Source organism: Lissotriton vulgaris, unplaced genomic scaffold (genome assembly GCF_964263255.1).
Source record: "Lissotriton vulgaris unplaced genomic scaffold, aLisVul1.2 SCAFFOLD_3290, whole genome shotgun sequence".
Taxonomy (NCBI): domain Eukaryota; kingdom Metazoa; phylum Chordata; class Amphibia; order Caudata; family Salamandridae; genus Lissotriton; species Lissotriton vulgaris.
The window spans coordinates 168,949-183,235 of NW_028248366.1; the positions used below are offsets into that span (position 1 = coordinate 168,949).

At 47.5% G+C, this 14,287-nt stretch overlaps 1 protein-coding gene across 1 annotated transcript in view; it reads right to left on the minus strand.

Moving 5' to 3' along the window:
* The window catches only part of LOC147664133 (breast carcinoma-amplified sequence 1 homolog), a gene marked incomplete at its 5' end in the record, with an annotated part of 194,160 nt that overhangs the window by 111,380 nt on the left and 68,493 nt on the right, over window positions 1-14,287 (minus strand). Inside the window, one exon of the mRNA XM_086949959.1 lies at window positions 11,160-11,366. Coding sequence (XP_086806085.1) covers window positions 11,160-11,366 — 207 coding nt within the window. The remainder of the gene's footprint in view (window positions 1-11,159; window positions 11,367-14,287) is intronic.

Genomic DNA, 14,287 nt, shown 5'->3' on the forward strand with positions numbered 1-14,287 from the left:
CTGCCCCATATTTACAAGAATATGGTGCAACCCTGCATTTGGAAAGGGGCGACCAATCGGTCCCCCCGAACGTATGGTCGAGTACCACGATCCCCCCGGGAAGCCATCTTGGGCGGGAGGCGAGTCTCGGCTGGTATGCCCGAAGCGGCGTAGCCGGGGCGCGCCTTTTTCCCGCCCTAGAGTGGGCTGGCCTAGACACCAACACGGCCGGCCACGCCCTTGGAGGCAGGCGGGGGCAGGTTCACGCCCACCCTGAAGACGGATAAAAGGAGCGGAAGCCAACAAAGCATCCTCTTGTTCCTGTGCTCTGAAGCTGCACCTCCCCGCTGCACGTGAGCTCGAGACGGAACGAAGAGCAATTTTGAGCGTTGTAATCCCTCTTTTTGTCTTACAGATATCCCGTCTAAGAATGCCCAAGAAGGTCGGAAAGCGGGTCGGTACCGAGGAGATGCTCCGCATGCTCATGAAGGAGATAGCCGATCTGAAGAGAAAGGTTGAGGCTAAGGACGGGGAGGGAGGACCGAAACGGCCTTCACAGGGAACAATTCCCGGTGGAAAGAGCAAGAGGCCCAGAAGGGGAGCACTTGGGGGCGAGACCCCGGTTCCAGAAGCGCCACGAGAGGAGCCAACCCCGGCGCCAAAGGAGGGGAACCCAATCCCTGTGGTGGTCACCCCTGCGAACAGGGAGGATATGCCCCCCGAGTTAGCGGCGCAATTGGCAGCGTGGTTGGGAAACGATAGCGAGGGCGCCACGGCTGACGACGCCCGGGCAGTGATGAGGCAACTGCGGGAATCTAGGGAGGCTGCGAAGACTCCATCTCCTGTTCCCCCGCAGGTCCCAGCGGTGGGAAGTACAGCAGGCCCAAGTTCGGCGACAAGCGTGGGGTCTACTTCAGGTAAGCGGCCATTGCCGATTGCGGGGGGGACTCTGCACCTTCTCGGAAGGAGAAGATTGCCCAGCACGTCCCACTAGAAGTCAAGGAATTGATTTGGGCGGATAAATATGTAAACATGTTTTCATTGCTTACCGACCATTACGAGATCGAGCATGTAAAGAGTCAAAAGGAGCTCATGCATCCGAGTGTTTGGCGCGCAAAAATGGCCGCCTTTAAGGTTGAGGAGACCATTGGTACTTGGGGCAGAGCGTGGGGAATTTTTACTTCCATCATGGGGGAGCGCAGACCTGAGTTGTTGACCGAGTTACCCATTTATCAGTCACGTATTATGGAGTATTCTGTGGCATATGGGGGCAATCAGTGGTTCTGCTATGATAATCTGTTTAGAAAAGCTAAGGAACACAACCCGTTGTTGTCCTGGGACTGTTACGACTCTGTGTCTTGGCAAAAAATGGAGAGTACAGGGATGTTGAAGGTGCCATTAGTAGGGAGTAACGGGGGGGAATCTTCCCGCCAAAACTCTGGGACGCCCTTTCGGACGGGTACAGGTAACGAGTCCCACACAAAGCCGAGTGGCAACACAGGTAAAAGGGGGATCTGTTGGAATTTTAACAGGGGCAAATGTACCAGGCCCCAGGGGTCATGCAAATTCAGACATGAGTGTGGGGGATGCGGGCAGCCATCCCATCCTGAGTCCATGTGCAGAGCCAAAACGGGTGATAACGGTGGTAAGGGAGGCGCCAAACAGGTCTAATATAGTCCGAGGGGCGCCTTTACCGACCCCGATTGATACCATGGCAATGATTCCTTGGCTCAGCGAATACCCAGATTATGCTTCCGCTGGGGTGTTGCGGAACGGGTTTTCATATGGTTTCCGCATCCCAGTGGGGGATTTTCAGGGGGTACCGGACTGTAAGAATCAAATGTCGGTCTTACAGCACACGGCGGTGGTGCAGGTAAAGATTGGGAAAGAGGTGACTCGAGGTCGTGTCGCCGGTCCATTCGATGTGCCACCAGTTGCTAATTTTGTGTGTTCTCCTCTAGGGGTGGTTCCCAAGAAGGACCCGGGTGAGTTTCGGCTGATACACAATTTGTCAGCCCCACATGGTCTTTCCGTGAATGACGCGATAGACCCGGAAGTATGTTCGGTGCGGTACGCATCTTTCGATGAGGCCGTTGCCATGTTGAATCGCCTGGGGCCCGGGACGCTGATGGCCAAATCGGACATCGAGTCAGCGTTCCGGTTGCTCCCGGTACACCCAGACGATCAGCGTCTCCTTGGTTTTCAGTTTCAGGGTCGTTATTACATGGATAGATGTATGCCAATGGGATGCTCGATTTCATGTGCCTATTTCTAGAAATTCAGTTGTTTTCTGCAGTGGGTATTCACGAGGAAGACAGGTTTTCAACATGTTATGCACTATCTCGATGACTTTCTGTTTCTGGGGGCAGCCGGGGATTCTGAGTGTGGACAGGCTTTACATGAATTTTGTGTCCTAATGAATCAATTTGGTGTGCCATTGGCGCCAGGTAAGACGGTTGGTCCCTCGACCTTAATCGAGTTTCTGGGGATCGAGCTCGACTCAGTGGAAGGTTGTTTTCGTTTACCTAAAGAAAAGGTGTTAAAATTCAGGTTATCCCTTGAGACATGTATTCGTGCAACGAAAGTGAACTTACATCAATTGCAACAGGTGGTAGGTCAGTTGAATTTTGCCCTAAGAGTAATGCCGATGGCACGCCCCTTTTCCCGCACGATTGCACAGGCCATGGTCGGCTTGAAGGAAGGACATCATCGTACGAGACTCTCGGCGGAGGTTCGCCAGGACATGCGCATTTGGATTGCATTCCTGGCGGATTTCAATGGTCGAATTGTCTGGAATAAACCAGCAGTGTCCTCCGAGGAGTTGGGGCTATGGACAGACTCGGCGGGGAGTGTGGGTTTTGGCGCCATATTGGGTACACAATGGTCGGCTCAAAAATGGCCGTCATGGTGGCATGAGTGCGGGTTGACGAGTAACATTGCTTTTCTCGAACTGTTCCCTATTCTGGTGGCCTTGAAAACATGGCCAGAAGGGTTCAGGGGTCACTCTGTGGTTTTCTGGTCTGATAACATGACCGTGGTTGAGTGTATCAATAGTCAGGCAGCACGTTGCAAATTGATTCTGAGACTACTCAAGGAAATTGTGTTGTTGTGCATGCAACTAAATGTACTGTTTAGGGCGCGGCACGTGCCGGGGGTGATGAACCAAGCGGCTGATGCGCTCTCTTGTTTCCGTATGCAGGCCTTCTGGGGTTTTCTGCCCACAGCGGACCCGGTGGCGGCACCCTTTCCCGAAGCTCTCTGGTCTCTCGGTGCCCCGAACTACAAGACCTCGTGGGAGAGAGTTTAGCACCCAGGACGGGGAAGGCATATGAAGGGGCGTTCCGTTCCTATTGGGCCTTTTTGGGTACTGCCGGGAGGGGGCTTTGGGGTCTGGAAGAGTCTGTAGTAAGATTCCTGCTCTCTTTACGTCACGCAGGCAAGTCAGTGGCCACGGCCCAGAGGCATCGGGCCGCCATTTCCTTCATGGCAAGGGCTCATGGGATCCAGGACCCGACAGCGTCTTTCGTTGTGCAGAAAGCGCTACGTGGGTGGCAACGCCTTGAGGGTCGCAGAGTAGACGATAGGCACCCGATAGGTTTGGATAGGTTGGCCCTGTTATTATCCGTGCTACCGGTAACATGTTCATCCCAGTACGAAGCAGTGTTGTTCCGAGCCGCATTTGCATTAGCATTCCATGGGGCTATGCGGGTAAGCGAATTAGTGGCAAAGAACAAGCAGGATACGATGGGGGGACTGTGCCGGGAACACATTCAGGTCAGAGAGGGGACAATGACGGTCTCGTTTGTAAAGTCCAAATCCGATCAGGATGCAATCGGGGACTGTGTAATCATCCAGAGGATCCCCGGGTCTGCCATGTGCCCTGTTGGGTGCGTAGAAGCATATTTAGCGCAGAGGGTGGCAGCATGGGGGGGGACCTTGTTAAGACACGCTGACGCCACCCCACTGACGAGGTTTCAGTTTCAGCGGGTGCTTGCGATGTCGATTTCTGCCGCGGGCTTGAACCCTGGCGATTTTGGGACCCATTCCTTTCGGATAGGGGCTGCTACGGAAGCTACAGCCAGGGGTCTGAATGTTGATCAAATAAAACGTGTGGGGCGTTGGTCCTCGAACTGTTATAAGAGGTATGTACGGTTGCACATGTTGTGAAGCTGTAACGATGTACTCACGCTTCTTGTTTTGTTTGGTTTTCAGTTGCGCAAGCCTACGAGGCGGGGCGGACTGTCCAGTCGACCCGACACCGGGGGGCCAGCGGTCAGACATTACCGACTGTGAAAAAGGAGGTGTGGGTCGTGGGCCACTCATACGTGAGGCGTGCCGCGGACGTATTCAAAGCAGGTGACATGATTCACGTGGCTGGGGAATACGGGTACAGTGTGTCCTTCTACGGAAAGGGCGGGCTCTGTATTGACCAGTTTCAAGCATTTTTCGAGGGTTTGTTAGGGCGGACAAGGTCACCGCCGTCTGTAATCATAGTACATCTTGGGGGCAATGATTTGGTGACCACTGGTAGACGACTTCTTCTTGAGGCGATGCTTTCCACGGTAAGTTGGTTGGCGAGAAGAGTTCCAGGGTGCACAATTGCATGGTCCCATATGATCCCACGGAAAGTGTGGCGGGGGGCTATTTCTGTTTCTGCGCTGAATCATTCAGTAAGGAAAATTAATAATAAAATGAGTAGATTGTTTCGTTCAAGTACACTGCATTCTGTTTCGCATGGTTGTATTAAAGGGGACAGTATGTATTTGGGGGACGGTGTTCATTTGTCCCGGGTGGGGAACGAATTACTCATAGGAGACTTCATAGCATGGTTAAGGAGTTTACAGCATGACCTTTAGGTAGGAGTGTTTTGTGGGGGGTCCGGATAGCCGGTCAACTATCCGGCCTGTGGCGGTAAGGTCATGATCGGTGAGCAGTAATTGGAAGATCCCTATGAGGGGGTGTCACCCATTACGGATGGGAGCGCGCGGGGGAGGTGGCCAATTGGCCCCTCAATGGGGAGGCGGTCCTGTCTAAGGAGAGGCCGCCGGAAGGAAAGGAAAGGTGGTCAAGGCCCCTTCCTGGATAGGAGGGGCTACGGCCCCTCCTGGGGAATTTCCCGGGGCCAGGACATCTGCGACGGCAGATGGGTAAGTTGTGTGGGGTGCGGGAGGGGGTTTACGCTACCTTTTAGACACCTCACACGAGTCCTCGAACGACCGTTAAATGGCGTCGAGTTTATTTGGGCCCCCGTCAAGTACAAAGGGAAATTGGTAAATGCACTTGAGGTACGCCTCTGTGCGGTCGCCCCTCTCACAAGTGAGGGGGGTATTTCTGGTTTAGGGATCTGACACCGGTTACGACCTTGCCGTTGGCCCTTAACGTTAGGATGTACAATTTCAAGTCAAATGTTTTGTAGGATGTTAGTTCGGCTAGGAGAACCTTTGTATTAGAGATCTGTTAAGGTTAGCCAACATCGTAATGTGGAAATGAAATTGTACATTATATGAAACTGTTATTTTAATGTTTTCTTTTGTTTCATATTTTAATAAATACGGCCGGGAAGGGTGACTCCCTTCCCGCCTTCCAAAAGTTCAAGAACTGTTTCCGGTTTCCCAATTCTTGGGGATTGTGTTGAGAGGGGGTGGCGGGTATCTCGGCCATATGGAAAGGGGCGACCAATCGGTCCCCCCGAACGTATGGTCGAGTACCACGATCCCCCCGGGAAGCCATCTTGGGCGGGAGGCCAGTCTCGGCTGGTATGCCCGAAGCGGCGTAGCCGGGGCGCGCCTTTTTCCCGCCCTAGAGTGGGCTGGCCTAGACACCAACACGGCCGGCCACGCCCTTGGAGGCAGGCGGGGGCAGGTTCACGCCCACCCTGAAGATGGATAAAAGGAGCGGAAGCCAACAAAGCATCCTCTTGTTCCTGTGCTCTGAAGCTGCACCTCCCCGCTGCACGTGAGCTCGAGACGGAACGAAGAGCAATTTTGACCCACCCACCAGCCCCTGAGGACAGCGATTCGTTGTAAATACAGTTGATATAGTATCTTTGGTTTTCTCTGCTTTCTTACAGGTTGTGATGATTGTCGTGATAGTTCTTAACGATGCAATAAAGATTGATTATTTTCAGTATGTTTTGCTAATAAAGTAATTTTGAACAAGGATTGATCAGTATTTACGCTTGATAATAAATGCTGTTTTGCTTTAGAGATCTTAGTAACTTAGGTAAAACTGTTGTATTTATTTTGGTCGGGCGGTAAGGTCATGATCGGTGAGCAGTAATTGGAAGATCCCTATGAGGGGGCGTCACCCATTACGGATGGGAGCGCGCGGGGGAGGTGGCCAATTGGCCCCTCAATGGGGAGGCGGTCCTGTCTAAGGAGAGGCCGCCGGAAGGAAAGGAAAGGTGGTCAAGGCCCCTTCCTGGATAGGAGGGGCTACGGCCCCTCCTGGGGAATTTCCCGGGGCCAGGACATCTGCGACGGCAGATGGGTAAGTTGTGTGGGGTGCGGGAGGGGGTTTACGCTACCTTTTAGACACCTCACACGAGTCCTCGAACGACCGTTAAATGGCGTCGAGTTTATTTGGGCCCCCGTCAAGTACAAAGGGAAATTGGTAAATGCACTTGAGGTACGCCTCTGTGCGGTCGCCCCTCTCACAAGTGAGGGGGGTATTTCTGGTTTAGGGATCTGGACCCGGTTACGACCTTGCCGTTGGCCCTTAACGTTAGGATGTACAATTTCAAGTCAAATGTTTTGTAGGATGTTAGTTCGGCTAGGAGAACCTTTGTATTAGAGATCTGTTAAGGTTAGCCAACATCGTAATGTGGAAATGAAATTGTACATTATATGAAACTGTTATTTTAATGTTTTCTTTTGTTTCATATTTTAATAAATACGGCCGGGAAGGGTGACTCCCTTCCCGCCTTCCAAAAGTTCAAGAACTGTTTCCGGTTTCCCAATTCTTGGGGATTGTGTTGAGAGGGGGTGGCGGGTATCTCGGCCATATTCCCCTGTGCTGGCACTAAGTTTAGCAGCTTAGAGCCAATGCAGGCGCTCTTGCTCCATAGTGCAAGGGTGTCTGAGTGCAGGTGAAGATTATTTATGTACAGGAAGGTCCCCCTTCCTGCACATAAATAATCTTGAAATGTGTTTTGTAACTTCTATGTGTGCTGCCTAATGCAGCACACACAGAAGCTGCAAAACGGCATTTTTAAACAAACATTTACAATGCAATAGGTGTCGCATTTATGCGAGTTCCATAAATGCGACACCTATTGCAGTGCAAATTCTAATTTGTAAAAATGCCCATGCGGCGCTTTAACTTTAATATTGACCGCGCCCCTTTCTTTAGACAAGCCCTGTGTAAAGAAAGGGGCGTGGCCACCATTAAACTGTAAGCTCGGTATGGGGAGCTTTTACACAAAAAAAGCATTTGTTTGTTAAGTTGTCAAACAAATGCTTTTTTTCCCTTTCTTTTGTAAAAGCACCCCATGCCGCGCTCTTACTTTAATGACTGCCACGCCCCTTTCCTTAGAGGCAGTTAACTAAAGATTGAACATGTAGAATTTATAGCTGGAAGGTTTCCCTGGTTCATGCATGACTAGTTAGCCCAATACAGGATTAAGAAAACTTGGACTACAAGTCCCAGAATTACAAGAAAAAAGCAGGACACAGTGAACAAGGAAGCCATGAAAAACTGCACATGCACTTGGAGCCCAGGGCTCCGGGTCCAACGCCCTGCAAGCATTACATTGTGCGTCTAAAACCTTAAGGAGCAGGCCAACATATGAGAATCCAGGATCATGTCCCCCAAAACCTTCCCAGCTACCAACAGGGCTTTCAGCTAGATTCATCAAGCATTTTTGCGAGCGCAAACGGTGTGAATCGCAAAATTCGGCCATTTGCGCCCGCAAAAATGGCATTTGGAATTCATCAATGGGTCATGAACTCGCAATTTGAAAAATCGCAAATAATTGCAATTTCTCAAATTGCGATCGCATGTAAGGAATCTCAATTAGAGAATCATTAAATGCTATTCATGAACCTTTGAAAAATTGCGAATTCGCTATTTTTCACCGCTATTTACCGCGAAGTCTGACTTCGTGGTAAATAGCTAAAACTTAGAAAAATGCACATTAGTGCATTTTTCTAAGGGGTATGTTACACACACACATGTCCTTTGGACATGTGTGTGCGCAACATCAGTCTACATTGACATTTCAGGGGTGCTACAGGGTGTCCTTTGGACACCCCTGGCACCCTTGAAATCACATCCTTATTTGCGATTAGCAATTTGCTAATCGCAAATAAGGAGGCTGTAGGAATCACAATTTATTTTTCGAATTCTACATGAATCCCAATTTGCAAGTCCTTAATAGCGATTCCTTAATATTCGCTATTAAGGACTCGCAAATCGGGACAATGATGAATCTGGGTGTAAGTTCCCCCCACACACAATCCCCCGATCAAAGTTAAAGACCAAACATTAATCTCTGCAAGCGCTGCAACCCACCTGGTGCAGTGACGCTTAAAAAACTGCGGAAACCTTCGCCGATTAATTATATAATGTATTTATTCCTATGGGTTTCAGAGTGATGGCTGCTACAATGGGAGGCAACATATTCCGATCTCTGTAAATTAAGCAACTCTCGATGGTGCCACAAAGTGGTGTTTCTGAGGCTCCATCACAGCCCTTGCTATCGCAGCTGCATTTCTATGCATGGTATTGTGGCCTCTCTCTGCTGGACAAAAGTGGTATTACTCCATTCACCTACATTTCTCCAAAAATCATGCGTGAGGAGGGCACTGGAATGCCCGAAACCATTAACAAGCATCACATGGCTACGCCGAGCCATGTTCTCAAGTCCCTCCAGACTCATCTCAGGCGCTATGAAAGAGCCTACGGTTACCAATGTGTGTTGTTCTCCGGCCAATGTCGTTAGTTGTCCAAGAGCTCCGGTGGTACAAATGGGAAAAAAGACTGCACACCTCGCCCGCCGTGCAAACCTTGATGGAGGAGGGAGGGAGGGGGAACAATGGCACCTGCAGATTTATTTAATTAACACTGCGCCCGCTTCGTGCGTTGTCCATGCAGCCGAGGAAGGGGCACATATTTAAGTGAAAGCGTGGCATGGGGGCTTTATAATAGTAAAAATAAATTGACATTGTAATTGAAAAATAATGTGGACGCTCCGTATCCTCAAACAGCTTAAATAAATAAAACAGGCTGCCGATCCAAGCACCCTGGCTGAGGGAGTAGCGAGGAGTGACTCAGCAGAAGTACTTTAAACAAAACCAGGAAGGGCCTCCTCCTGCCGGACAACCAAATGAAACCATTAGTGAAATCACCATGGGAGGAAGGAGCCACACAAAGAAGGGACAATTGTCTCAAAATAGACCAATAAGAAACAAGTATTTCTGAATGATGCAGCTAACAGCCAATAGCAATGGGTGGATTTGCCAAAGCCACACAGAGAGATACAACATGTCACTGCTGATGCTTGAACTAAAAATGATTGTTTATGTGCAGGAACGGGGACCTTCCTTTACATAAACAATCATTCACCTTTTGCTGTTTTCATGTGTACTGCACAATGCAGCACACATGAACATAGCTAAAACGAGGAGAAATAAAACAATTCTCCTCATTGTGCCAGGGTAAGATCAGGTTTCCCCTTGTCTTAATTCTGGCACTGCCTCCCATTGACGCCTCCCTTGTAAATAGGAGGCAGCATCAGAATCAATGGGTGATGCAGTAGGAACACCCACAGCAACTCCCATTGCCCTGCCCTTTCACACTAAGCATAGCGTGAAAAGGGGCCTTATTTACAAGGCAGCGTTAAGCCCCGTTAAGTGGCTTAACGCTGTCTTGTTAATGAAGCGAATCCCCTATCGCCACAGAAATGTCGAAAAAAGTGATGTTCCCGTAGCAATAGGGGCTTGGAAATTAAGCATGGGCGGAAAATCCGTTCCGCTCACGGATTTTGCAAATTTTTGGCAAATTCGCAATCCGCGAGATTCGCGAATTTCCCGCAAAATCCGCGAGCGGAACGGATTGGGTCAAAAGTTGAAGCTGACTTTTGTAACTATTTTAGAATGGCGCCGGCAAGCTGCCAGAGCCATTCTATAATAGTTACAAAAGTCAGCTTCAACAGGAAGCACTAATAGATAAAGTAAAGCAGGTGCTCGAGTTGAAGCTCAAATTAAGTTACACAATCATTAATCACCCCAAATTTGGGGTGATTAATGATTGTGTAACTTAATTTGATCTTCAACTCGAGCACCTGCTTTACTTTATCTATTTAGTGCTTCCTGTTGAAGCTGACTTTGTAGCTATTTTAGAATGGCGCTGGCAGCTTGCCGGCGCCATTCTAAGTGGGGCTGAGGGCAGAAGGGCACAAAGTGGGACAGAGGGCAGAAGGGGACAAAAAACGAGTGGGGCAGAGGGCAGAAGGGCACAGAAACGAGTGGGGCAGAGGGCAAAAGGGGACAAAAACGAGTGGGGCAGAGGGTAGAAGAGCACAAAAACGAGTGGGACAGAGGGCAGAAACGAGTGGGGCAGAGAGCAGAAGACCACAAAAACGAGTTGGGCAGAGGGCAGAAGAGCACAAAAACGAGTGGGGCAGAGGGCAGAAGACCACAAAAACGAGTTGGGCACAGGGCAGAAGAGCACAAAAACGAGTGGGGCAGAGGGCAAAAGGGCACAAACACGAGTGGGGCAGAGAAAATTTAAAAAATCTGCAAATTTGCACAAATTCGCGAATTTCGCAGACCACGAATTCGCAAATCCGCAAATTCGCGAATTAAATTCGCAAAATTCACCCATGCTTATTGGAAATATGCCTTCTGTTTTTTTTATCTGAAAACAAGAGGCACTGACTGAACAGTAGGGAAAGTGGTGATTTCCCAGCAAACTGACTGGGGCGTCTGCGATGTTAACAGAGCTTAACGGTATAAGGCAAAATAAATCACGTCAGTCTTACAAGTTTAGTATTCCTTTTAACTTAATTGCTTTCCCGACATTTTGAAGAAATCTCTGCACTCATAGTTGCTCTCGTATTCTCCAACTTTACATGTGTGCACCAGTGGATCATTTGCTGTTGTGCTTTCGCAATTCAACGTAATCATATGACCAAGTAATATTTAACTTGTATCTGCAAATGAATAATAAAGAAGGCAGACCTTTTTCCAAAATAGCCTTGTTCGTGGCGTGGATTCCTTCCCTGCTTTGTCCTTTGCATCCTCCTTCTGGACCTCGGGTGATTTGCTGAGCTGTTGCTGCTGTTGCCCTGCAGGTTCTGAGGTTTTAGTGTCTTGCTTTGCTGTCTGGGCAGGTGATGGCTTTTCTGATTTGACAGTAACAGTCACCACAGTTGGCTCTGGTACAACCTGAAATAAAACAGATCCATGACTGAATATTTTTGACACCCGAGTAAAAGTCAATGAATACCTGGTATGCAAATCTAAAAAGTTGCTCCTATATTAAATGCAGGAGTCTGTCCCAGTACATATGGGTCTTCAAGTAGACCGAAACATTTTATGACATGTTTTTGTAGGTACGTACATATTTGTATAGACCGTAATGACTTCAGCATACATGTCTTTACACTGTGGTAAGTGTGGTTCCAGTTGGGTGTGAGGTGGTGTCTGCGAAATTGTTCTACAGAACTTCAAACTGCTCAAATTTTCATTCCTTCTTGAGTTTTCCGAACATTTCAGAAGGTCAGGTTACCGAATTTGGGGCAGTTCCGGTTGGTCAAAGTTTTAGTAAGCATCAATTCATTAGATCACCCCAGCTCCGGGAGCTTTGGACAGGAAAACATGTAAATTTCATGTGGGGTTTGATAAGAATTTTTGAAAGGTGCAAGAGGAAATGACTTAAAAATGAGGAAGGCTTTGCTGTCTGGATTTCAACTTGTGACCTGCATGTTACCCACAGATAGCAAGCAGCAGATGTCGGCAACACATAGATGACCCGAATGAGCTACTTTAATAAGATGGCATTTAAGCGAACCGTTGATAACATAAGTACAAGCACACACAACCCCCCACACACCCCACGTGAAATGTACCATGTTTATTAGAATTGAAACATGTGACCTGCATATTGCACAATATCTCTGCTGCCAGAACATTGCAATACCAGACTGTTTTACCTTTACTGCTGCATTACTTGGGCACAGCTGCCGTGTTTGCCCTTAAAACCTTTGCTCATTCTGTTCTCAACCCCAATCTAGCATAACTAGTGGCTAACATGCGCTACTTTTTCATCCGCGCAGCCATTTCTACCCCTGTAGCTTTTTGATGACCTACAGTCAAAAATCTGAGCTTAAGCCTTACATAACCTGAAATGTGCAAGGATGCTGATGTGAAGAATTGTGGGTCACTTTTTTTTCAACTAATCACCCAGGCCTCTTTGTGAGCACGATCATCAAACATTCCAACCACGAAAGAATCAACCATGAAATGCACAGGAGCTTATTACGGATTCATGATTATATTGTTGCACATTTTCTTTTTAACAAGAGGAGAGAAAATTGCATTTATGCAAATTGATTTTTACTTTGCCTATGAAATGCCTGCAGGTATGAAATGCTAAAACGTTTTTAGAGTATACATTCTCCATCAAAGTTTCATGGCACTAAATGATGAGAGGGGGGAAAGTGCAGGAATGGGAGACCTACCACTTTGGGAATGGCTGTGACTTTAGGCCTCGTTTGAATTTAAGATGATTTTGAATGGTATGGAAATTTTTAAGAATTTGGCTTTATGCTTTGATGAAAGGTTGGCTAATGAGTGTCCAACTTTTCCTTATGCAGATCCACAAAACTTTGGGCACATAATTATCTCCGAGATGTACATGGTGGTTTGTGTGGTACCAAGGGCACTTCAGGCTAGCAAAGTCAGGGAAATGCTTTCAAGAGGTTCATTGGGAAATACAAATAGCTTGAAGTGGTTTTGATGATCAACTTTGAGCTAATGAAGCTGCATGAAAGTCAGTAGATGTTTTTGACAGCGTCTCGTGCTTAGCAGCAAACTAGTTGCACATTTTAGTTTTTCTTTGCTGCTTGATAAATGCCAGCTGCCTGTTCCCCAATTTTTTGGGTTCAAAAGTCAGACTTTTAGACCACGTTTGTGGCCTAAGATCTGTTGTCCATGAAAATTATGATAAAGAATAAGTTGTGTAAGCTAAAAATGTCAGACATGATACAATTACTGTATTCAGATCAGGTTAATCAAAAGCAGCGACATATGTTGCAGTTACAGTAAGTGGAACAGAATCTCATTTGTATCCCCACCTAAACATGACTACAGTGAAATGCATAAGCCCAGATGTATAGCTAACGGATTTGCCAGACGGAATTTCTCTGAATGAGTAATGGGTGGAAGGAGCTGGACTGCACTGTTTGCCCAGCCATTGGAAGCAAATTGTTTAGGATTTAGGATGCTTACTACTCGGGCATTCTGGTTACTCAGCTCTGTATGGTATGACATTCTAATGGTGGAATACCAGAAGGTGCTCTGCTGGAATATCCTTGACGTGGACTAGAGTAAATTGGAGAAACACTGGTGGAGTTAGAGATCAAAAAGGAGCTCTCTCCCCATGGAAATCCATCTAAACTGTTGGATTTTGGTCTGCAAGTGACCATTGAAGAATTCATCTGGACGTCAAAAAGAATAACTCATACTGTAGAAAAAGAGGCAATGGGCCATTCTGTAGAATATATTAATGATCGTTTTTAATGATTTTCTAAAATACTTTTAAAGCCCATTTTTAACCCAGTGCCATTCAAATCAAGTTTGTAGCCAAAAGTAGTGGAAGACTCTTTGTTTGCTATGCTGAGAATAATTCCTGAATCTATTAGCGGAATAGTGGGAGAACTGCTGCTGTGAACCGTGTGCATTTCTGACCAAATTACTTGCTTTAGAGAATGAGGACTAACAGTTCCATGAAAAGACCCACAAGATCTTTAGATCTTGCCCACCTGGAAATAGCAACCTGCTTGTTTGGGATTGTGAACTGAATTGAGTCTGATATGTTTTGGATTGAATCTGATATGTTTAAACAAAAATACTGTAAAGATGAATTCTAATAAAGCCAAGTTTTCAATCATCAATGGGTTGTATAATAATTATTTGTCCTACTCTGACTGGATACATAACCACCACTGCTCGCTACATATCCAATTCACACCATGGTGGTCTTGGATGAACGCAACTACATCTGTTTAAGAAGTTGCTAAACACTCATCTATTCAAATAATTATCTGTGTTCTTCAACCTGCCCAGCGCCCTGATCACATAATATA